Source organism: Solanum tuberosum, unplaced genomic scaffold (assembly GCF_000226075.1).
Source record: "Solanum tuberosum cultivar DM 1-3 516 R44 unplaced genomic scaffold, SolTub_3.0 scf00274, whole genome shotgun sequence".
NCBI classification, from domain to species: domain Eukaryota; kingdom Viridiplantae; phylum Streptophyta; class Magnoliopsida; order Solanales; family Solanaceae; genus Solanum; species Solanum tuberosum.
The window spans coordinates 422162-447488 of NW_006239198.1; the positions used below are offsets into that span (position 1 = coordinate 422162).

General features: G+C 29.7%; 1 protein-coding gene across 2 annotated transcripts; it reads right to left on the bottom strand.

The window, feature by feature from the left end:
• Window positions 1-11368: 11368 nt before the first annotated feature.
• LOC102583013 (reticulon-like protein B22) lies at window positions 11369-13562 on the bottom strand. Of its 2 annotated transcripts, none has more exons than XM_006358555.2 (2): window positions 13325-13562; window positions 11369-12479 (listed from the first exon to the last, which is right to left on the bottom strand). In XM_006358555.2, exon 2 carries the CDS (start codon window positions 12203-12205, stop codon window positions 11672-11674), a length of 534 nt encoding a protein of 177 aa, XP_006358617.1. In that variant the 5' UTR covers window positions 12206-12479; window positions 13325-13562; the 3' UTR covers window positions 11369-11671. The 2 variants fall into 2 exon arrangements, with proteins under 2 accessions (XP_006358617.1, XP_015169499.1); XM_015314013.1 differs by lacking the exon at window positions 13325-13562 and adding an exon at window positions 12598-12646.
• Window positions 13563-25327: the final 11765 nt, after the last annotated feature.

A 25327-nucleotide genomic window follows, 5' to 3' on the forward strand; every position in this document is an offset into this window, starting at 1 on the left:
AAACCATTTATGGATTCCCCCCCCCCCCCCCCCCCAAACCTATATCTACTTGTATACATGTTTATTTTGTAGGACCAAAAACCTAGCATCTAACTAGGGCTGAGATAATGAATAGCAAGCTTTATTTGATTAATTGACTAATAAATTAAATAGCACAACGTAATAATCCAAGTCAAGTCAGAAATGCATGCAGGCCGAATTGATTGACTTTAGAGATAATTACTGAAATTATTGGCCTAATATTAATACTTAGTTAGGCACCAAGGACATAGCTTAGGGGGTAATAAAATGGATTATTGCGAATACTAAGTGATTTTGCCTTATATGTTCTAGTCTTAGTTGACAGAGTTATTTGATATTTGTTATTGGTGAGAGGTAGCAATTATTTCGTTAAATTAGTTAAAATGTGTGTAAATTAGTCAGATATCACGATTTAAAAAATAAAGAATAAACACTTAGTTAATGGTAAACAATTGTTCACGCAATATAAGTGCCTAAACCAACCTATTACCATTCTTTGTTTGCTTATATTCTTTCATAAAATTAGCCTCTCTCTTTTTATGGGTGGATATATCCATGATCATTTATTTCTAATTTTTGTGTATATGTTTTCAATATAAAATAATTGCATGTACGCAACATCTTTGGGCTACTGGCCATCTGCGGGGAGTTTTGGATATTTAATTTGATGCAAATCGAAGAAGGAGAAAATCGGAAATATATTTTTCGATGAATTTTTAAGTAATTATATAATATGTCTTTATGTCACTTCAAAATCAATTTGTTCAACAAAAAAAAATGTCGCGTATTAGCCACTTATAGCGGTTCAAAGTAATGGTCCTAATTTTGTAATATTGATGACTCTCCGTCCATCTCACAAAAAATAAAAAAATAAAGAAATAAAAAACAAAAAATTAAAATAGAAAACTACAACCACCTTATCATAGACTAAATTCACGAGGATAAATTGGAGAATGATGTTTCTGCAAAAATAAAATAAAATTAGAAGAGGGGACCATATAATTTCATTTTTAACTTAAGATGGTCTATATATAACTATAAATCATTTGTGTAATTACCATGTTGTTTTAAGGGGGGAAAATCATGAAATAGCATAGTTTGATGCCTAATTATAAAAAATAGCGATAGTTTAAATAATTATCGAACGTAACAAAAATTTTTAAATATGTTTCGTATTACTGATATTGAACGATTTTTTTAATTGTTGTATTAATGGTACATAGTGAAATTTAGAAACTATTGCTATTAGATAATTATCTCGACTTTAAATAGAGAATGCAGGATTAAACTGCTCATTCTAAAGCACAGGATGATTCATAATTTGAAGTTTATACATTTTAGATTCGGAGCATTTTGAGTTGTGAGACAATATTGAATTGAATCATAGTTATTAGATTTTATTGAATCCGTAATCATATTGGATCCCAATTATTTCAAATTTGCATCGCATAGATCCCATTCGAGATCAAACGCTTCCTATCAAGAATTTTTTCATATCCATGATCCAAATTTCTGATTAAGGAAGGAGTAGTATCATCTACTGCACTACATCATTATGATAGCTACATCTAAGAAGATGATAAATCAAAAACAAAAAAGCTAAATGAGAAAAATCTAGTAAATAATGAATCTCGTGAAGAGTCAAGAAACTTACAAATTCCAAAATATTAGACGAGTTTTTTTTTTCTTCTTCTAGAGGCCCTTAGAGACCTCTGTTGTTTTCTAATTGATTTTTTTTTTTTTTTTTTTTTTTTTTTGTAATTAATAAAGCAAAACCTTGTGATTATGAAATTGACTGTAAATATGTTGAAGCCATCACAAATTAAAGCTAAATATTACTATTTCAACTACTTTTTAATATCATACATATACACCACATACTGAGTTCCTATTTATTTTGCATTAAGTAGATTTGTGATGGGATTTTTTTTTTTCTTTTTGACCCCAAGTCCGTTATCTGATTTAGAATCATGACTAATTCAGATTTGTGATACGAATTTTTTATTATTATTTTAAGACTTGATCTCGAAAGCTCTTATTACGGATAAGTTGAATTGTTGAGATGACATAAAATATTTTTTTCATCCACTGGACTGAACCCCAAATTTCTCTTTCGTTTTCTGTTCATTATGATACTTATTTTGCCTAAATTGATTGATATTTATATATTTTATTTTTTTATGTACAAAAATTGATATTTAAATTTGTATGAAGTTGAACAAGTAAACACACACGTCTTACATGACAATTCATGCGTGATACACTCAAACTTTATATTATGTTACGTAGAATGTGTGTCTATTTGTTCAACTGTATAAAAGTTAAAAAGTATGAGGACAACTAACATGTTTATATATTATGCTAAGAAAAAATATCAGGTTCTTTAAACAATTACTACCTTTGTTTCATATTAGTCGTCATGTTTTGCTTCTCTGTCGAAAGTCAATTTCACTAGCTAACCTTAAAAGTTAAATTAAATTTAATTAATTTAATATTTTAAAATTATAATTTTAATATTTTAAAATATACAAAAATATACTATAATTATATTTCTTCTCTTAAGAATTTAATAAAAAATATATTAAAATATTAATCAAAATTCATATAATTTACCTCTCTCGAAAAGTAAAAATAATAACTAATATAGAATACAACACGTAATTTTTTTGTTTAAAAAACAACTACATAGTACAAACCATAATTAATTTTACTGGGGACTGAATCATGCATTTTCGAAGTGTACATTTGACAAAAAAAAAAAGATTTGACTGATTTTTCTAATTATCACTTTCCAGACTATTTTTTATTTTTTTCTATTCTCCATATATATCTTTGAGAATTGAAAAATCATCATCTCCAAGAGTACTGTCATGAAACCAGGCTCTTTTCATGAGTTGTAGACACAACACTTTTTTATTTATTACTTTCTCCATCCAGTTTTACTCGTTCACAATATTAAAAATAAATATTTACTATTTAAGACTTTCTCTGTTTGAAGAAAAAAAAAACATACCTAGTTTGACTAGGCACAAATTTTAAAAAAATAAAGAAATTTTTTTAATCTTGTAATTTGAACTTAAGGTTATATCAAATATATGAAAATACCTAATCTTGTGAATTTAAACATATTATTTGGAAAAATGAAATTAAAGTATCGCAAAAAAAAAGAAAAGGGTCACATTTTATTAAACAGACTAAAAATGAAAATAGATTATTCTTTTCGAAATAGAGGAAAGTTACTTAAAAATGTACCACATCAATATTGGACAAGTAAAAATGAACGGATCAATGAAAGAGTGATTTATAATACGTTAATCCTAATCCAACCATTACCCATCCATTATTTTCTTGACTTAAACATACACTTCCAAATTCCTTTTTCATATTCTCTAGGGTTTTTCTCTTCTTCTTTTTTCAAAAAAAATAATTACATTTGCTATATTTTCTTGCCAATTCCACCATTCCCCACAACCTACCCACTATTTATGTTATTTTTCCCCTCAAAACCTAAATACACATCTCAATCAATCCTCCACCTTCTATAAATTTTTCCTTCCTAATTTTCATAATTTTATCTTTTCAATGTCTACTCCTTTTCAACCTTGTTCTCCTAAATTTTGGGCTAGGGGTATTAATAGTGTTTTTGGTTCTTCGGTTATTGATCTCTTTATTAGTGAATATTCACAATTTATCATAGTTATTAACTATTCCGATCAGCCTCTACTTAATTACCCATCTATTTAAGTTTGTATTGTTGTTTCATATTTGACGAAAATATAAATTTAAAAGTAGTTCATATATACCATATTTTGATGGCTATAACTTGTTACCTTTGACAAAGATGAGAGACCTACTAAATAAATCTTTGGTGTAATATCCATCATAATATATTATTTTGGAAGGAATGGAAGTGGTGAAACAAGAATGACATAATTAATTAATTGGTATTGATGAAAGGTGTCCATTGGTTAATGGACAACTTAATTAAATGAAAACCATTACCTAAATTAAATATGACAACTTATAGGCATGACTTTGCTTTTGCTTTACTTGTAGGTGTGATATGTGATCACATCTTCCAATTTATTTTCTCTTATTCATCTTCTCCCCCTTACTTTCCTAGTAATTTTGGCTAAGATCTTTTTGTCATGAAAAAAGAAAAGCATTATTAGGTTAACAATGAAGTCTCAAAATTTAAAATTTCAGCAGAAACTAAAAATACTTCGATGATTTCTTCCTATCTGTTTTAGTTTAATATTACCTTATACATTTTGATAATGAGAGGTGGAAGATATATCATGATTCATGAAATTAATCGAGATATGTGCAAGATGATCAGAATTCCACGGTTATAAGGAAATAGGAAAAAAAATATACCGATCATATATTTTCGGATCATTTGCTAATATTTACTATTCTGAAATCATACATGTAACGTTTCAAACTCCATCATTAAAAGCAACTAAATTTGAATAATTTTAAAACATTGGTTAATACTTAAATAACAAGAAGTGATTATTATCAATTTCATCCAAAATAATTACATTCCTTACATGTAAAAACAGATAAAACTTCATTTTCTTTTATGAATTAATTTTTTTTTCTGATTTACTTAGAAATTAGCAAAAAGAGAGAAAATAATTAAGAAAATAATTGGGACAATGTGTACTCATGCATCATGTTAAATGAACTTGTCAGACTTTGTTACATATAAGGATGTATATTTATTATATGAAAAAAGGATGTATATTATTTGTGTGTGGGGGTGGGGGTAGAAATTTAATAAATGAAAATGTCAGAAGAAGAAGGTGGAGGTGTTTAATAATATATGAACCAAACAATATGTGAAGTACTTTTTTGTGTGATGATTTATATACATATATATAAGGAATAATGGCTGTCACAAGAAAGGAGCTACACTATGCATAAATTAGACATCACTTGTGTGTATACATGTGGGGTGTGGTGCATTGCCATTCAAATTTCTAATTGGTTTGATTAATCTAAATTTGCGGTGCGCAGATGCAATTAAAGTTTTCTATTTTTATAACTCGAATGTGAAGTATCCAATAAAAAATGAATAAACTTCAATCATCGCACTACTCCCTCACTTGGTTGATTTTGTGGTTTTCGATATTTTTGTGACAAACAAAGAAGATGGGGGCGATCGACATCAGATAAACAATGAATTGAAATGTGTGTCTAACTTTGATACATTATAATAAATAAAAGAGTCATGTGCTCTTTTGTTTCTATTTTGTATTGGTCTTTCATTTATATCTCATAAAAAGTAATTTCTTTACTTGGCATAAGCTTATATTTTTGTACCATAATATCTTTGAAATTATGCCTGGTCATGATTTTAATTTCTAGAGAATTTATATCGTATAATTTTATGTAAATAAAATGGATATTTTGAATCAACTCAGAAGATAGTATTGTTCAAAATCATTTAACGAATCATATTTTTGCTAGATTCCACATTGATGTGGGACACTAAAATAAATATAGATTCGAATTTACCATTATGTCAATGTTTATATAGTTACTTCAAGCAGAGAAGAACCTTTACATAAGAAAATAATTTATTTATTTTTAAAAAAAATCATATTTAAAGGACCTTTTGGAAAACTAGTAGAATCCATGTCCTTATTAGGAAATAGAAACTTTGCAATAACTTTCCCAATCTTTTTTGTTAGGTACACATCAGTACTCTATATTTAATATTATTACCAGGGGATATATTTAAAACAGAAATTCAATAAAAGGAAATTAAATGGGGACTGACTACACTGAAAATACAAAATCATCAACACAACAGTTAGAATTGAATCAAATATCATATCTCCATCAGATTTTATGACATGATTTATCTATAAATTTTTTTTAAAAAAACTATGTGCAAAAAGAAGAGAACTTATTAATAATGCTAGACATGAAGAAGGCTCTTTGGTATAAAGCCAATATCAATATATTAGAAAAAGAATATGACCGTGATCACTAAAGTAGGTTGAAAATCCTGAGGTATCATTTTCATGTTCTAATCGAGATAAAAATATCACTCAAGATCAATCGATTAATGAAGTGAGTCGTGAATGATGTGATTTCAAATTCAAATTTCACAAAAATAATTTGTAATTTCTTCTTGTTTGACGAAATAACTTGTATTTGTATTGATGAGAGAAAATAAATACCTCACCGAACTGATAAATATGTACACAAGCAGGCACAAATACTACGATAAAAAAAACATGTGTCCTCCCTTTAAAAAAGAGGAGGAAAAAAAAGAGATAATTATAGAGATGAGTTTTAGGCACTACACATCACATCAACATAACTTTTAAATGCTTTGTTTTTATATAAAAAAAATGTTATTCCAAATGGTAAAAGTTAAAATTACGAATACCAGAAGGGGGAATATGTGCTTTTTCTTCAGATAAGTGGGGTCAATCTTTAATTAAGGATACTTCAGGGGACCAACATATTGGAAAAAAGGAAATGCAATGACATTTACCAAAATATATTATCTGCTTTTTAAAATCTTTAATTATTTTTTTTTTAAAAAGATGATAAAAAATGTGCTAAATTATTTTGATCTAAAAACATAATAATGATAAAAACTAATATTAATAATTACTACTATACAAAAATAATTCATCTATTTATTTCGACTAGAAGCTTGTCGTCCATGATTATGTAGGAAAATTTCAAGTGCATTAAAATTAATAACCTTTTTCTTGATATCATATCGTCAAAATAGAAAAGAATAGATCAATAATATATGAACTTTGATATTCATACTAATCAAAGTATTGCTTTTTAAAACTATTTTAAAGAAAATGTGCGAAACAACTTGCGTTCATATGTAGGATTCATAAAAGTATTATATCCCCAATTAAGGGGATGTAATTTAGCAAGTTACCCTAACGTAAGTATTAATAACAGATTTCATGAAACTCATACAAAAATAATTTTAATATAACTTTATGAATCCCCACTAATCAAAGTATACTAATCTTCCAATATAGTTGACGCTATTAATTATATTATCTACGTAATAACATGAGTTATAGCTAAAACTTTTTATTGGATTGTCGGTCCAATTTTCCATTAAGACGAGTTAGTTGTTACATACAAAAAAGTTGCAAATAAAAAGTATTGTTTGAATTGGCTTGTTCAGATACTTTTAAGCAGTTTGTTTTTTTAAGTAAGAGTAAATAAAAATAAAAATAAAAATAAAAATAAAATAGGTACTTTCAAACACTTGGTTTTTAAGCAAAAAATCATAAATTAAAAGTTTTAACTTATGACTTGACTTTTGTCTTATAAATCATAAGTTATAAGTCTATCCAAATAGACCCTCTCTCAAAACCTTGTGGTAATTTCAGCTAAGATAAAAAAAAACATTAGGTGATTTCTTTTCATTTGTTTATACATATTGGCTACTGGTGATAAAAAGTGACAAATATTAAATTAGTCAGAGTATATACAAAATTGACCCGAATACCACAATCACCAAACCAACAAAAGATTCGTAATAATTTATATTAAATTATTTAAGAGTGAATATTACTAGCCCTAACGGAACTTTATAGTTTTCAATACCTAACATTAGAATTCTAACACATAACAAATATAAACTAAATTTAAAAAAGAATGCACAGAATGAATTGACCAAATATCCTGTATATAAATGATATATCAAGGGAATATCACCTATATTTAAGACTATATATTACATTCAATACATCTAAAATTTGAAAATTACTAATATAATTAGTTTAATTATTAGTCATAACAAATTCGTAGTAATTTAATTTTTTATTTGCAACTAAGGTATAAATTATTATGACTTTGTTATGACTAGTAATTAAATTATTATATTAGTCATTACTGATGGTAGATTTATGAAATGTAATATAATAATGTGCAAATTACATAAATCCCATAGTTTTAATATGAAATTATAATCTATCCCTAATAAGTTTCTAATTACATTAATTCCTTAAAAATTAAAAAAACTGGATACAATAATTGAAGCTCGGATACATTAAAAACTAGCTCTGATACATAATATGTAGCTCGAATACATTAAATACTGGCTTGAATACATTAATATGTAGCTCGGATATATTAAAAATAGCTCAAATATATTAAATACTGGCTCGGATACATTAATATGCAGCTCAGATACATTAAAAAAATAAGGGATTTTGGAGATTTTTAAAAGTAATAGGGGATAATGGAAATAAGTGAAACAAAATGTGTGTATTTCTGTAATTTGTCCTATAATTAAATACACAAGTGGAATGATTTTTTTCTTGATATATTCTACCAGTTTCAAAAGTCTTTATTTATGGACAAGATATTTGTCAATTAATTATGTGCGTCCTTTTTTATTTTCTTTTTCTGTTTTCTTTTTTAATTCATTTTATACTTGTTATGTATTGTTAGAATTCTAATGTTATGTATTGAAAACTATTAAGTCCTATTAAATAAGTAATATTCACTCTTAAATACATGGTGACATAGCCGAGTGGTAAGTCAAAGGACTGCAAATCCTTTTTTCCCAAGTTCAAATTCGGGTGGTGAAATTATACCGGATATATTATTGTTGTAGGTAGTTTCAATTAGGTTAACAGTGTATAAAATTATGACTACTCATATATTATATGTGTACATACATTTATGTTTTTCTTTTTTGTTGAATTCATTAATTTATCATGGGGACCATGATGCTAGGCAAAGGCAAGAGGAGAGGGGAGAATCATGCAGAAGGGCCATTAATTTCATGGAAATTAATGAGTGAATATTTGTGTGTGTATGTGTATTGGCACTATGTTGACTTGGTTAGATAAAGAAGGCTCTTCATCTTTTTCAATGGTGCCAAGAGAATATATCATCATTTGAATTTACTTTGGAAGGCACCTCTTCTTTTTTGACAAATAATGCATCACATATACTTTAATGCAATGACATTATCATATATGGTCCCTATTTGTATCTTGTCATACTTTTCATGATCAAACAAAGGGGTCAGTTTATCAACTCTATTAGCCTAACTGCCAGCCTTTGAAAATCATCTCTTCTTTGGGGGTTTTTTCTCCAATCTTATATTCTTGGTTTATCTATATGCCCACCAAGTTGCACTCCCTAATATGAAAAAGAAATGTGAAGAAGTTTAGGGAAGGGCCGCGTTTTCCGAGGGACTCTCGGCTCGAGTAAAGCATATAAAGAATAATATGAAAAGAAACTACAACAGTGAAGAAGTCAAGCAGAAAAAAATAGTAGCAACAATGAATACTACGATGATTAAAACAAAGAAAACGATAGGTATAATAAAATTGAAGAATCACGCTCATCGCTGTAATTGATAGATCTATCATGATACATTACTATTTATATGTATCTTGTTTTAATTGATAAGTATTGTATTAAGATACATTAAACATGTAGTTGTTGCCAATAAGATGTTTGGCTTGTGATCGATACATTATACATGTAATTGTTTTCTATAGTATTTTCTTTTTTGTGATTAATACATTACATTGTGATAGTTAATATATATCTGATACATAATAAAATTTGAAATTTGTTAAATTTGATATACATTATGTTAAACAAAAAGTATAACTATGTCTTAAAATATTACTCGGAGGACTGTGTTTGGACTATGAAACTTTTAGGGAAAACTCTGATGTATTCAGAGTGAGATATTTCAAGTACATACATGTCCATTGAAAGAAAGGATATTCAACAAAGTTTAAGCTACGGTACCCTTTGTTAGTGGTGTCGCTGCTTCGAAATTGGTTAATCATAAGAGAATTCACACTCCAAATGACATAATTGACAATTTTAAAGCTGCATATGGAGTTGATATTACGAATCAAAAAAGCATGACGTGCTAAAGACCGTGCAATAGAGATGTTAAAGGGGGTAAACCAACAGATGGATATAGACAGATGCCTAGATACATCCATATGTTAGATACTGTGTATCCAAACTCTTAAGTCATATGTAAGGATGCACAAGACAGCCAACAATGAGTTCATGTATCTGTTCATAGTATTGAGATCATTAATGAGGGGGTTAGAGAATAGGGATTTCGAACTTGAACATGTATACTTCCTCAAATTATCCTCTAGCAATTTCTTCATCATTAATGAATCGTCGCGGTGTTTAGATCTATTTTCATGAAAATCATCTTTATTCTAATAAAAAACACGAGGGGTGAGATCTTTCGTTTGTGAAACTGATTGGGTATGACCAATACTAAACGATGGACGAGAATTCATATGTACCAGATATTTAAAATGAACATCAAAAAATTAAAACAATTGATTAGAAAATCTAATACTGAAAGCAAAAAAATGATAGAAGAAATTATTCTACCTTTTTAAAAACTTGAAATTGATAAAGAAATCTAGAATAATACGATTATTATTTAAAAATAGTGAGTTGGAAGTAACCGTTGATACATGCCGTGATTTTAGGTGTGAATTTGAAGAGTTAAGCGTGAAGTGGGAAGAAAAGGGGTAATGTATCCGAAATTATGAGAGAGTGAGAAAAAATAAGTTGTGTATTTGGTAATTTTTCCATATTAAACTAGGTTGAAATAGAAATCGAGTTGGATCATGACCTGCCCAGGTTTACTTTTGGCTCAAATGGGTTGGGCTCAAATGAGCTAAAATCGAGTTGGGTCATGACTCGCCCAATTTTACCCGCTTAATCACAATAATTTTAATATATTATTATTATTTAACTTTTATAACCAAAATTTGAATTACAACTCAAAAAAATAACAAAAACAAATTACAAATGGATAGATAAATCGTAGAAGATATAAATTAGATAGTAATTCATACCTTAAATATGAGAACATACATTACATTAATGCAAATAAAGAGTTTTATAACGGGTTAAAATTGGAGATTAAATTAGACTCAATTGAAGATTCTTTAAAAATTGGTTGAGATTGAACCTAATTCAAATTATCTTGCGCTCTACCCATAAAGTTCTGATACAGATTGGACAGGTTACCTATATTTGGGCTCATTTTGACAACCCTAGTACAAGTACCAATCTTCAAATATGATTCTCTAATGACTCTGTATCTTACTTTAGCAAAATTTGACACCTTTGAACAGCTGGCTAGGATTCTCCTACAAACCCAAAAGTATGGACCAATGTTATTGGAAATCAAGATTCTTCTTTCCTCCTTGTAAAGCATCTACTATGCAAAGTCATCCTTATATTCTTAAGTTTCATTCTTGTGGCTTGCCTTTTTGGCCATTGAAATCCAAAATATCCAGAGAGATTGTAAATCCCAAGTTTGTATGTATCATAATAAAGTACAATTTAGAAAAAATACTTATCTTTCAATTCACATCACAAGCGTATTCTTTTCTTTTGTTAACAGTGAGCTAACAACTTATATCATGTATCCTTTAACTGGGGAGACAATGATCATAGGACTGGGAATATATTACAGGGACATGTAAGGAAATCACAAGACTGCAGACATGAATGGAAAGAGAAATCACATTAATAAGGCAAATAACACGCGATGAACCTGGCATAACTAGAAGCAAGAGCTGTAAATAATGCATTGACTCCTTCCTTCATCCTTTTTGAACCGGATCAAATCAATTTAGTCGTCCTGAACTGTGTTCGTGCCGTCTCTTCTCCTTGGATACCTCGAGCTAATCAATTGCAAGTTCTCAGCGAGCATGTAAAGGCAAAGAAAGCAGAGTCCAGCATAGGCAATGGTAACACCCGATGCTATCCTTCCAAGAGATGATAGAACATACAGAGCAGCCACAACCTTAAGGAACAAGCGCTTATCATGGCCAGTAGCAGCAACCCGTAGAACAGACTCAGCAGCACCGATAGTATTGGCGAGGCAGGCAAAAAACATGTTGGCAGCGTCCTGAGAGATCTGCCACTCAAGAGGATCCACAGGTACCGAGATGTTCATCTGGCGAAAGAGGAGTCCGAGAATGGCGAGGGAACAAAGGAGTACAATAAAGACGTCTGAGATGAGAGAGACGAGACTAGAATTCCGATAGGCACAGTGGTAGTAAACGAGGCTGCCACAAATGATGAGTATAAAGGGTTTACCTCCGATATCCGTCTTCCTAGGGTTTATTGTCCTTTTTGTGGACACGTTAGCATTCAATTCCATTGCACACCTACTTTAAAGTGAAGCGAATTCGTCCTTTGCCAAGCCGATAATAGCTCGAGCATGAAACCCTACGATGGAAGATCAGCTAATCAAGTCCTTAACAAGCATTCATTCCTCGACTTAACAAGTAACAGATCATCCGCACATGGAGTCTGCCTAGTGCAGACGCTTCCTTATGTGTCAATTATAGTTCGCAACCCAGAAAGCTACGTGGACAACTTGTTGGAATGGTCAATCCAGGGCCCTTCTTCTCTTATGCTTCAAAATCCGCAGGCTGTAATAGATATATTCAAAATTCTAAATCAGTGGGCTGTAACTACGGTTATACTAAAAACTCTATGTGCTTCAACAGATTTGAAAGTTTCAATTGCATTTCTACCTTTACCGCATACATTTCTATTGGTAAATGATGCAATATAGAACTTCTAGTCTTCACTATTTTCTATGATCACTTTTATCAGCATTTTTCTTCTTTAAGTTACATCTAACAAGTAACAATCATTGGGTTTTAAGGAAAATAAACAAACAAAATTCAAGTAATAAGAAAAATGTCATTGTGCCTAGTTCAAACATTTGATTTTCAGCAACTCCAAAACGACAAGTCGTGATTCAATTTCAAACTATATTGCTTGTACTCTTTGAAAGTATCGACATGCCTATCAGATATTCAAAAGTAGTGCATTTTTGGAGAATCCAACACGAGTGCAGCAACATTTTGAGATAGTCGGAGTAACATAGATTTCTGAACAATAGTTACCTCTGTTTCTTAACTTCATATACTAAATAGGTGTTCACAAAATGAACTTAAAGATTAAAGTTTATTGGAATAAAAAGCTTATACTACTTTTTGAATTCTTACATATCAAATCAAAAAAGTAAATAGAATAAGAGATACTATGTGGCAGATATCAGAAATTAGGTTTTTGCATTCCTGTTTCTGAAGGTTGATTATCCAATTACTTAACTGAAACTTTAGGAGAATTCACTACTCTATATATAAATGAAAAACAACCATAAATTGGATTAACAATAAATTAAACAAAAACCGCATATTTAAAACACTCAATTTCCCGATCATTTTCCAATCAAAATACGCAATAGTACCAAAAATATACATACCAATGGAGACGGCGACGGCGACGGCGGCGGCCGGAGAACAATTGTGAAGTTCGCTGGCCGGGAAATATGAATCGCGGCGACCGTAGAGAAACGGGATCAGTGATGAAGGGGTTAGGGATTGCCGGGGTGATTTGGGGAATCTAAAACTTAACTTTTGTGCTTTTCTTTTCTTTTATTTAAAATTAATTATCTTCTTCCCTTTTTTTAATAAGTAAATTTAGGGGTGACAACTGTGCTGGTTCGGTGAAATTTGGACGGGTTATGATCCCGTCCAATTCAAATTTGTTTGGGTCAAAATGGGTTACACTATAGGTTAAGACTCAATCCAATTTTTACTAAGCTCAATTATTTTATTTGTTCTTTTAAATTATTTTAGTGCCTTATAAAATTATTTTTTCTTTATTAGAGTTATACACAACATATTGTTTTTTTTTTAAAAAAATTTGACAAGATTTTTTATGAGCCAATTTGGATTATATATCAACCCAATTTTTAATAGATTGAAATGGATCGAGCTAATAAATGGGTGGGTTATTAACCCACCCAATTTTAAACAGGTTGGGCGATTTGAATGAATTGGGTTTAATTTTATCACCCATAATTTTACTTTACTTAATAATTAACCCACCCAATTTTAAACAGGTTGGGCGATTTGAATGAATTGGGTTTAATTTTATCACCCATAATTTTACTTTACTTAATAATTAACCCACCCAATTTTAAACAGGTTGGGCGATTTGAATGAATTGGGTTTAATTTTATCACCCATAATTTTACTTTACTTTATTGGATTTCTATTTAATTTGCAAATATACTCTATCTTTACATTTTTTAAATTTTATCTTCTCTAAAATTATACCATTACTGTCTACCGGAAAAAAGGAGTTTCTTTTTCTTTATTTTCTTCTTCTTTATTATATAAGGGAAATGGTTTAAATTTGTCTTTGACCTATGTAAAATAATCTTATTTTGATCTTTTTTTCCTTTATAAAATTAGAGGATCATATATATAATTGTATAAAGTACAGAAATTTGATACACCTGGGCTAATTACATCCTATTCAGAAGTTTTCTCAATTACAAAAATCTCAAATTTTTTATTACTCTCGGATACATTTTTTAGTTATCCGATACATTGCAAATGATATATTACTTAATGAGAGGGATGTATCCTAGAGAGGATAGGGATCAGGGGCGGAGCCAACGTACTCTCAGGGGGTTCATCCGAACCCTCTTCGGTGGAATTATACATGGTTAAAATTATTTTTTATGTATATATAGTAGATGTTGAACCCCCTTCTATTAGTTTGGGTGTTTACTTCTTCAAATTTTGAACCCCCTTAATAAAAATTCTAACTACGCCACTGATAGGAATGTATCCAGGAAGGGATAGATGTATCCGAAAGAGATAGGGATGTATTCGAGAGGAAATTTTTGTATTTTTTTTTAAATAGTAGGGAATTTTAGAAATTATGATATCTCAAATTGTGTATTTATATAATTTTTCCAATATTTAATTCCGCTTAGTAACGAATGACAAATTGATCCATCTAGCTAAGTTCAAGCAAATTAGCAAAATATTAATTTCTCAAACTTTTTTTTTAATTGAGGTCTATCAGAAATATTTCTATCTATCACAAAATGAAATAACGTCCGCCTATACTTTATTTTATTCATATTCCACTTGTCAATCACACAATATACCACATAAAATAGAGATAGCGTTTATGTATCATTTTACTCTTTTCAAATTCCATTTGTATATCACACCATGCAGAATAGAAATAATATCTGCTTATATTCTATTCTTTTCAAATTTCACTTCTGTATCACACCGAATATGTTGGTATAGTACAAAACAAAATATTTGAGTCATTGTACCTGACCACTATATGACACCCCCCCCCCCCCCTATACATGTCCAGAGAGTAGGTGTTGTTTTTAGTGTAAGCTGTAAAAATTGGAATCAATGAAAGAGCACATTGATATGATCTTCCTTCAATGAGTTTCATTTATTTTATTTTTATCACTTTTTTGTACTCTTTTGCTATTAATGAGCTGCTCTTTTTGTGGTGCTGTGTATTGAAAACCACTACAATGCATCTTGTCATTATCAAGTAGGCCAAATCATATTACTACTATATATTTTTCAAAATTTTATTAGATTTTTTTTGAATCCACGTATGAGCTAGTTGGAACAAAAGGTTAAAGCTCAAAACAAATCTAGTCACTTTTGTATGTATGCCAGTATGTGTTGTAAATTGTAATCAGCTTTTTGTTTCTCATCTGATATTCAATTGGTATTCGCAAGCAAGATGCTCTCTATATCCAATAATAATGTGTTGTGTTGAAGTGATAAGTACTCGTTTATTCTTAACTAGAGATTTCAGGTTCGAATTCCCTCGATACAAAGTCGCCTTTGTTAGAAAGTGTTTTACCTCCAATATGGAACTTTCTGATTTTAATCTGAACAGTTGAGCACGGGATGAAATTTCAAAAAAAAAAAAAATCTTTATAAGAAATGACTTTATTTCAAAATTTGAAACTCTAATTAAGAATGAATTAAGGGCTTGGGGTGAGATAAAATCAAAGAAAATTCTCCTTGTTTAATTCTCTCATACATTGCACTTAAACATATAGTATGTACTATAGAGAAACTTCAATCAAAGAAAAATGATGTTTGATCCATTTTACTTTATCTTTAATTGATCATAGAATAATATCATCAAAATGAATTAATTAAGGGGAAATCTCAAATTAATAAAGCACATTTTACAAAGGTGGAAAAAGTATCGACACTCATCATGCATGAATTCAACTTTCTTCACCCTATAAATTAAAGTGAGGAAATTAATTACTTCAAGTGAAAACTATAGATTCATTCTTTATATATATATATATATATATATATATAAAGCCAAAGTGCGAATATCACTTTATATAGGCATGATAAAAGAAATGATAGTATAGTAATTTTATTTTATTTTCTTTCTTGGGTTGGGGGTGGGGGTAGGAATGAAGACAACAAATCTATGACATGAAATGAGAAAGATATGGTTAGAGTTTGGTCAATTCAAACAAACAAATGAAAACCAACACATATATAGCTTGCACCTCAACTAACATTATATTAAGAATGGGCTAACAAAGTCATATGTGTTAGGAGTAGTTTGATGTGAAGATAAGGTATATGTTCGAATTAATTCGGATTAGTTATGTGGAAATCATTAATCAGGGTGATATTGATTTGTTATATTCATTATAATATGTATTGCATGAGTTCAATGCTAAGAGCATAGCTCTAAAAAATAAACTCGTAAAGCTTAATTATCTTGGATCCGCCTCGTATAATGCGACCCATTATGAGCAACAACGTACTGGCTTCATTTGGCCTAATCAAGCAAATCGATTAGAACAACGTGTTAATCAAGTATTAATCCATTTACTTTGAGATATAATTAATCAGTATTAGTGTTTTCGGTAATTACGTAATTTGTAATTTAGTATGGAAACCATGAATTATTGCTGCAGTTGAATGTTCAAGAACGTACTTATCCTAAATTAATAAACAGTATAATGATAATAACATATCTAATGAAATTTCACCAGTGAGGTATTGGGAGGTTAAAATATATGCAGATCTTGCCATTATCTCGTGAAGATAAAAAATTGTTTCCGAAAGACCTTTTAAGTTTGAACTTATCTTTATAGAATGCCTTTTTTATTTGATTTTTTATCGTTATTATTATATCCATCTCCATCCTTAAATAGGGTTGGCCTAATCAACTAACCCCTTGCAATGTGTTCTTTTTTTCCCTCTCTATAATGGTCATTTTCATATACCTAAAATGATGGAAGTCCAAAGGAATTTATTTTGTTTTGTTTGGCCAATATTCGAAAAATTTACTTATGTTTTAGTTTTTTCAAAAAAGTATTTTCGATCAGAAGTAATTTGTGTTTGATAAATAAATTAAGAAAAATACTAACTATTTATTTGTTTGGTCAAGCTTTTTACAAGTGTTAAACTTCTAAAATCAACTTATTTTAAAATATATATTTTTTTATAAAAGTACTTTCGGTGAGAAATAATTTGGTGATGAGAATAATTGTACTCCAAACAAATGACAAATGTTTTATCTTTTAATGGTAACATTAATGGACTTCTAAGTCTATGATTTAGATGGGAATATTGTACGGTTTTGCCTATGCCAACTCTACCAAAAAGCTAGTGCTTCTTGTTTGACTAAAGAAACACATTTATAAAAGTTTAAATCTATTAATCCTTGTTTTGGAGTTTTAAGTAAAATAATCAATCTAAATAGTCACCATCAAACTCATTCAAAAAGAAGTACTGAGAACACTATTGAACTTGATATTAATTATTAGTTTCGCTCATGAACTATTGATAATTTTAAAAACAATAAATATTGAACTTAAATACACATCTGATTTGTTATATGGCAAAGTAAGTGGTCTCAAACTCTTATAGGAGAATGAAGTTCTTAATAAAAAGTCAAAAAAAGTATCGAAAATACTCCTAAATTTAGCGAAAATTTAGGGGTGTATTTCACTCATGTGGCAAGATTAGTGGTGTATTTAAGTTCAGTTAGTATAAGTAGAAGGGTGCTTTTAAAGCTGTTATTAGTTCGAGGACGAAACTAATAATTCATGTCAAGTTTAAAGATATTTTCAATACTTATGTCAACTGTTTAAAGTAAAAACAGTCACTAAATATATAAAAATATATATTATTTATGTATCTTATATGTATAATTCATCTCAGACGATAACGAGAAGTGGTATAGACTATAGTTGATGTAACGCGCATAAGTGCAAGTGCAGGCCATGAAGCATTTAGCTTTCTGAAGATGTATCAATTCACTCATCTTAAATAGTGCAAAGTCCATAATTAAATGCAGACATGATTCTTTACATGCCCAAACTTTTCTAAAAGGGAAGAATATATATATATATATATATATATAAATGAACCTTCCTTCTCCAATTCTACACACGTTTTGGTATTAAATTATTGGTCACATCACTTTTTTTTTTATAGATCTATGTGATCGTCAATATAACAATATTAGACTTCCAATACAATTATTTTCTTTTTCATTAAATAAGGTCAACGATATATTTGAACTATCACTTTTTCATGAATTTCACATTTCAACTATCAGTTGTTTTCTTTTCATACTTAGTTGAGTAAGTGGCGATAGTTCAGGTTGGAAAAGAGAACAATTGATAGTCTAAATAAGTTTCGATTGTGTTTTAATATTTAAATCGTGATAGTTCATGTAGAAATAGAAAAAAAATGATAATTTGAGTACTGTAAAATTCGCAAAAAAAATAATAGTTTAGACGTATTTTTTATTATTAGAGATAGGGTTTGATAATTCATGTAATTAAGTTTTCACTTTTTCCATTTCACTTGTACTTCCAATATTGACCTTGTAGATGTTGCTTTAGTGAAGAAAGGTGACTTTGAGAAGTACTCATATATAGAGGGCCATTGAAATTGAAAGAATTTGACAGGGAAAATGGGCATATATAGATGTACCTCCATTAACAAAAGTGGTGTTTAAATATAAGGTACACACTAAGAATAAAGCAAAACAGAAACTTAAAAATAAAAATATCATTCATTAATTATTTGTAAAAAAAATAAAAAATGACAAGGTTTCATCACTCTAGACAGTCCGATATACTAAACTTCCGTTATACACTGAGTCGAGGAAGAATCAAACCAACCACAAAAGTAAATTATACGGAGTCTTACCCTCCATATAAAAATGACAAGGTACCATCAGTCTATATAAAAATGAAACAATTAGTTTGTTGGCCAACCCACAAATCTTGATGATTTTTAGAGATTTTTCTAGGGGGGAACAAAAAAAAAGATGAGATGAAATTTCTTTGCCAAAATTTCATGAATCCAACATTTAACCTTTAAGAACTTGCAAAGAAAATTGGATAAGATACACAAATAGCCACTTTTCAATACTTAGTAATTTAAAATGTAGCCATTATCTCAAAATGGTAAAATTCCACCATATTGTTAAGAATTTGAAACTCTGTAACAATACTTATTTTTCAAAGACGAGATTGAAAAGTTACCAGTAAACGTTATTTTCATCGAGAAAAAGAGTCGAAACACCCAATGAGTATATAATTTCTTCATGGTTTATGTCCTTGGATCCATCTAGGGATATCTTGAATTATATACGTCTTAAACATGCTCTAAAAATAGAAGTGGTGTCAAATTTTTTTGTTTATTGAGTTCTGAATATCAACATTTACTAAGAACATTAATTGATATTAATAGACATAAAATGTAGTACTAATGAATTATGTTGATGATTTGCTTCACATGGTGTCTAAAACCTTGTTGTTTGAGTATACGATAGGGAATAATGAAAGCAAGAAGAACCTTATAATAATTTGAAAAGAACATGTACCTAATTAATCAAATTATTTTCTGAGTCAGTGTATTAATTACTTATCATGGACAGCAAATTAACTTGTCTTAATGTTATATATATAATGTACAATGTACAATAATGCAAATTTCAGTGTCCTCCACAGCCTAACCTTCTCATTTTCAATATATTGGTAGGGCAGAAAGATGATGAAACAACAAGAAATAAAGCCTACGGATAAAGTTGTTCCTTCCTTAATCAGACGTTTCGATTTTAAGCTCTAAAAATGAAAATATCATTGATATGGAGTGTTTTCGGACGGAATCAACCCTACGCGGTGCAAATCCAGTTTGATAGTGGATACTAGACAATGAGCTATATATAATTGGTGAGCTATCGAAAAAGGAAATTAATCGAACTTCAATACGGATACTAGATAACGAGCTATATATGATTTGTGAGCTATCGAAAAAAACAAATTAATCGAACTTCAACGTGGATACCAGACATTGAACGAGCTATATATGATTTGTGAGCTATCGAAAAATTAAATTAATCGCACTTCAATGTGGATACCAGACATCGAACAAGTTATATATAATTTGTGAGTTATCGGAAAAATAAATTAATCAAACTTTAATATAAATACCAGACATCGAGCGGGCTATACGAAAAAGCTTCACATCACACTCAACATTGGACCTATATATGATTTTGGTCCTCAAGCTATATTATTGGCTAAAGTCATTGACGACCCTTTAAAGTTGTCCGCATAATTCACTTAGACATCTCAACTAGGACATGTACCTATTAAATACTTAAATTGTTCAAAACATATACCTATTAAACACAAAACGCTGATGTGGCAACTTAAGTGTACCTTACTTGATATTAGACGCGTGAACATGTTCCAAATATCAATTTATTTTTATTTATTTTCTAAGAACTTGTACCTTTTCTTGTTTTATTGACATTTGGCATTAAAATAATTGAAATCATTTTTTTATTTAAAATTAATTTCTTGGTAAACCCAAGAAATCAACCCCACCCCCTTTTTCAGCCATCGTCTTCTTCATCCATACTCTCTGTTTTTTTTTTTTTGTTTTTTAACTTTGTTATTTCATTTATTTTCATTCTCTATATAATCTGAATCTACTAATTAAATTTGATTTTGCAATAAGAAAGAAGATTTTCAAGCATTGAAGTTAAGAAAGTTAGCCGGACTCTGTTCATCTATATTTCTGGCCACTTTGAACCGACATCACCACACAAATTAAAATATAAGTTAATTAAGCTTATTGACAATGATATCTTAAAATTTCATAGAATTAATTTGAGTATTCTCGATTTCTTATGGCCGTTAAATTTTAAAATGATTCACATTGATTTATTTTTCGTAGGCATCTCAAAAATCATTTTGTTAAGCTACAGATTATTCACAAATAGATTTAATCCCCATAATTTATAGGAAAAATAAGAAGAAAAACAAAAAGTAATCTGTCAAAGGAGTCGAGAACGACGAGTGCCTAAGGAAGAAGAAGAACGGGCAAAAGCTTTAGTAGGTGGGGTTGAATTATTTAGGGTTGAAAACAGTACTTATTTATAGTTAGATTGGGCAATAGGCCATAAGCCAGGTGTCATAACTTTATTCGAAACTATTTTAAGCTACAGAGTCTGAATTACACGCACAAAGTTTTATGTATTGACTGTCATTTTATGTCTAATAGATATATATTTGTTAATATTAAAGTGTCTAATAGATACTAGCCTTAGTTGAGATGTCTAAGTGAATTATGCGGACAACTTTAAGGAATTTTATTTATAGTAGTGGACTAGTGATAATGAATAAGTATTGGCTATGGGACCTTGACATGATGTGCAGTGGGATGGCAATAGTTTAATAAGTGGCCAAACACATATGCAGACTCTTAAACTTGTCCCTAAATTTCATTTTGACACTTCAACTCAACCTTGTTCTATTTTAACCCTTCAACTCCAATTTTTATGTTCCATTTTGGCACTTCTTTCCAAATAATCACTAAAGTGGGATGTGTGTACTTCACATGCCATTATTGTGTTAAAAAATAATGGATGAACATCTTTTTTAAAAAAAAATATTTTTTTAGAGTTTCTGTACATTATTGTGTGAAAAAATAATCGGTGAAAGTGTGTTTTTTTTTTTTATAAATACAATTAGTTAATTTAAATAACATCACATATTTTTTTGTCATATCTAGTCTACTTGGACTAACTCAAATATCAACTTTCTAATTTTTCATTCAACTAAATACGAGTAAAAAAAATTCATGTTCATTGCTAATTAATAACACTACAAAAAATGTTGAAACTCGATAGACTTCGTTGGGTTGTCATTGATTTTTTAAGAAAGAAAATCGACGCACTTTCGTCGGTTATTTTTCACGCAAAAATATAGGATAACTCTTAAAAAGAAATTGTTACTTTTTTCCATAAAAAAAAATAATGATAATCCGTCAGTTTTAATTTTTTACAATAATTAAATTAAAAAAATAAAACTCTTAAATTTTTATTAAAAAAGAAGGGTACATGTGGGCAACCAAATGAGCCCACTTCATAGCCTTTGCAGATAAGAAATAGGAAAGTGGAAAAAATAGCAAAAGGAAAGTGGGAAAATGGAGATTGTCTTCAACTCCTCTTGCTGCCTAACATCGTATCTTCTATAACTCTCAATTGATGTTTTGTCTTTGTGCTTAGATTTGACCTTTTCTAGTAGATCTATCTCATTTTAAATCATCTTGTGTCTTCTCATCCTAATATCAGTTACTCAAATCTAATTATAAGTGGGTTGAATCCAACCAAGGGATTAATAATTCGCTGATTTTGGTGAATGATGCAGTGAAGAACTTGTGAATGATTTTGTCGACTTCATCTTCGATCCCCTCCTTAGGCTGCTGCATAACCAGGTATGTCAACTCAGTAGCATTATATCTGAAATTTCATATCTAACCCATCAATGGACTTGCAAAGTCTATAAAATTTGTACATCAGCTGGTGTAAGTTAAGCTTAGATAAACACTTGAATGTCATTTCTCCTTAGACCTTAGTGATGCTTTTTGATAGATTTATATTGTTCTGATTTTTTTAAAATTATCTTTATATATATATATCAACTAAAACGGTAATATAAAATCCAAAAATGAAAACCACGTGCACGTTAAGTAAAAAACATATAATAATAATAAAATAAAAAATAAAAATAATTTGGCCCCTTTTAGGGAAATTTACAGATTAATGCATATTGGTTTGGTTCAGGTGACATTCAAGCCCTTTACCTTAAGAGATCTACTCGAAAGCTTTATAGCAGCTTTGAGAGATGGTAGAAACCAAAATTGAAAGAAATCCCTTATAGGGACAATACAAACTAGTTTGGCTTATGGATCAGTTTATTTTAATGTTTATCCTAACTTACATATCTCTTTACAGGATGAGAATTCATTAAGTTCTCCAATGTTTAATGTTAAGCTTCATGGTTATGATTATATGCTTGAAACTGAAGTTGTTTGCATTTGCTACAGAATTTATTATAAACTCCTTCATACTTTGAATCCAATGTGTAGAATGATTGATTTTAAAAATGAAACTATTCTTATAGAAACTAATTTTGGTAAATCAAAGGTTGTTACCAGAAGACCTATCCAGTGGGATGTGATTGATTTTCCATAAGAGTGGGTTATTGAAGGGGCAGCCCAACCAAAAAATAATATTAATAACGAGGTTTCAGAAGTTGAACAGTTTAGTGATGGAACTATTAAAATTAAATTTTCTGATCCTATGGCTATGCTTAATAGAATTGATAATCATAGCATACCTCTAAGCTTTCTAGATCTAACTCTTCATATCTCTCTCCTGTTGATTATATTATACAGACTCCCTCAAAAGCATCTACTTCTCAGACCAGAGAAAATTATAGATGTGATAATGTTAAAATTGATAGGGATAATATTGCTAGGCCTATGCCCAGACCCAGTTCTGACTTAGATATAACTGAGTCTGAAATGAATTTTCCAGATGGACTCTCCACATAAAAATTATTTTATTATGACTGACAAACAAATTGATTTTAGTCTGGGTTCACCAGTAAGATAATTTTATTTTAAAGAATTCTTGAAATCAAGATGGAAACTTTTCAGAAAATGGTTCTTTAAGAATTTTAATGAAGAAGAACAAATCTGTTTTCAAGAAGAATTTTCTACTGATCTTATTGAATCAAAGCAAAATGTATTAATTGCTTTTGTTCCATGGTTTATGACCAAACATGTTCATAATTATATCTCTATGATAGAAAGAGATTCTACATTAAGTATCGGAGAAATTATTAAATCTATTTTTCCTCCTTTACAATCATTTAGTGTTGGGCTTTACTGTTCAGATTTTTAGTTTTGACGTTTAGAGTCAAAGAATCCATGACATTAGGATCATTAATGTCAACTGAAAAGTTAGGATAATAATTGAAGTAAACTGGCCCATTAGCAAGGTTACTCTGCAAGACTTCTGCAAGACTCCTAACAGCGAATCATCAAAATTCAAAAAACGGTCATCTCTAAGGAGGACACAAATAGGAATATCAAGGCCTTTATGGAAAAGAGGCTTAACAGCCACTTGCACCAAACCAATATGCAAATAGTTATAATAAGTCTTATAACGATTTATATCATCATAATTAAGCAAATGAATAATTTCTAAGGAATTATTGATAGCAATGGTAGACTCACAAGTCTTAATATTATGACGAGTAATAAAACTGAAATTACCTAAGTGGTAAATCTTTTTGAAAGGTTCTTCTGGTATATTCCAGTTTTGTAAATCATTTTCAAGCTTAGCAATCTTAGTTGCTTGAGAGGATAAGTTAAGATTATTTAAAATATGTTGATTGTTTTCCATACGATTTGAAAATACTGTCTAATGGACTTACAATACAAAATTAATTCAATAAGTAAAGTAATAATAAAATAGGTGATGCTTTCAATCCTAACCCAAACATCCTTCATAAACTTTGGACTCATCCGGACAATCAAACAAAAAGAAAGTGGTATGTTGCTACTTATACTCTTCCCCAAAGAGAAGCATTCAGGGATTCTTGGATGGCTGACATGAGAAGAATAAGTTGTGAAATCGAATTCTTCAAATGGTTCGAGATGACATGTAAGATTGATAATCAGATCGAGTCGCTCCAAGTCATCATCAACAAATGGTATACTACTTCCAATAAGGTTGTTGAATCTATTACTCCTCCCCTTGAAGGAATTAACATCCCTATTGCAGGTACAGTAATCAAAGCTTCTCCCTTCAAAGAGAAAAGTGATAAGTCTGCAGCTTTTGTCACCTCAGCTGATATTGACCGAGTAGTAGAACAAAATAACTATTCAAACCAAATTCTTCATGTTATCTCCAGACAAATTGAAGATACCAAACCTATCATTAGTAGAAAACCTACTCCGACTTCTACTTCATCCAACCTTTTGCGTCTTATTCTGAAAGATCTCAGATTGAAAGAGTCGTTCAATTCCCCGATGGGTTCATAGAACTCAAATTTCTTGACAAT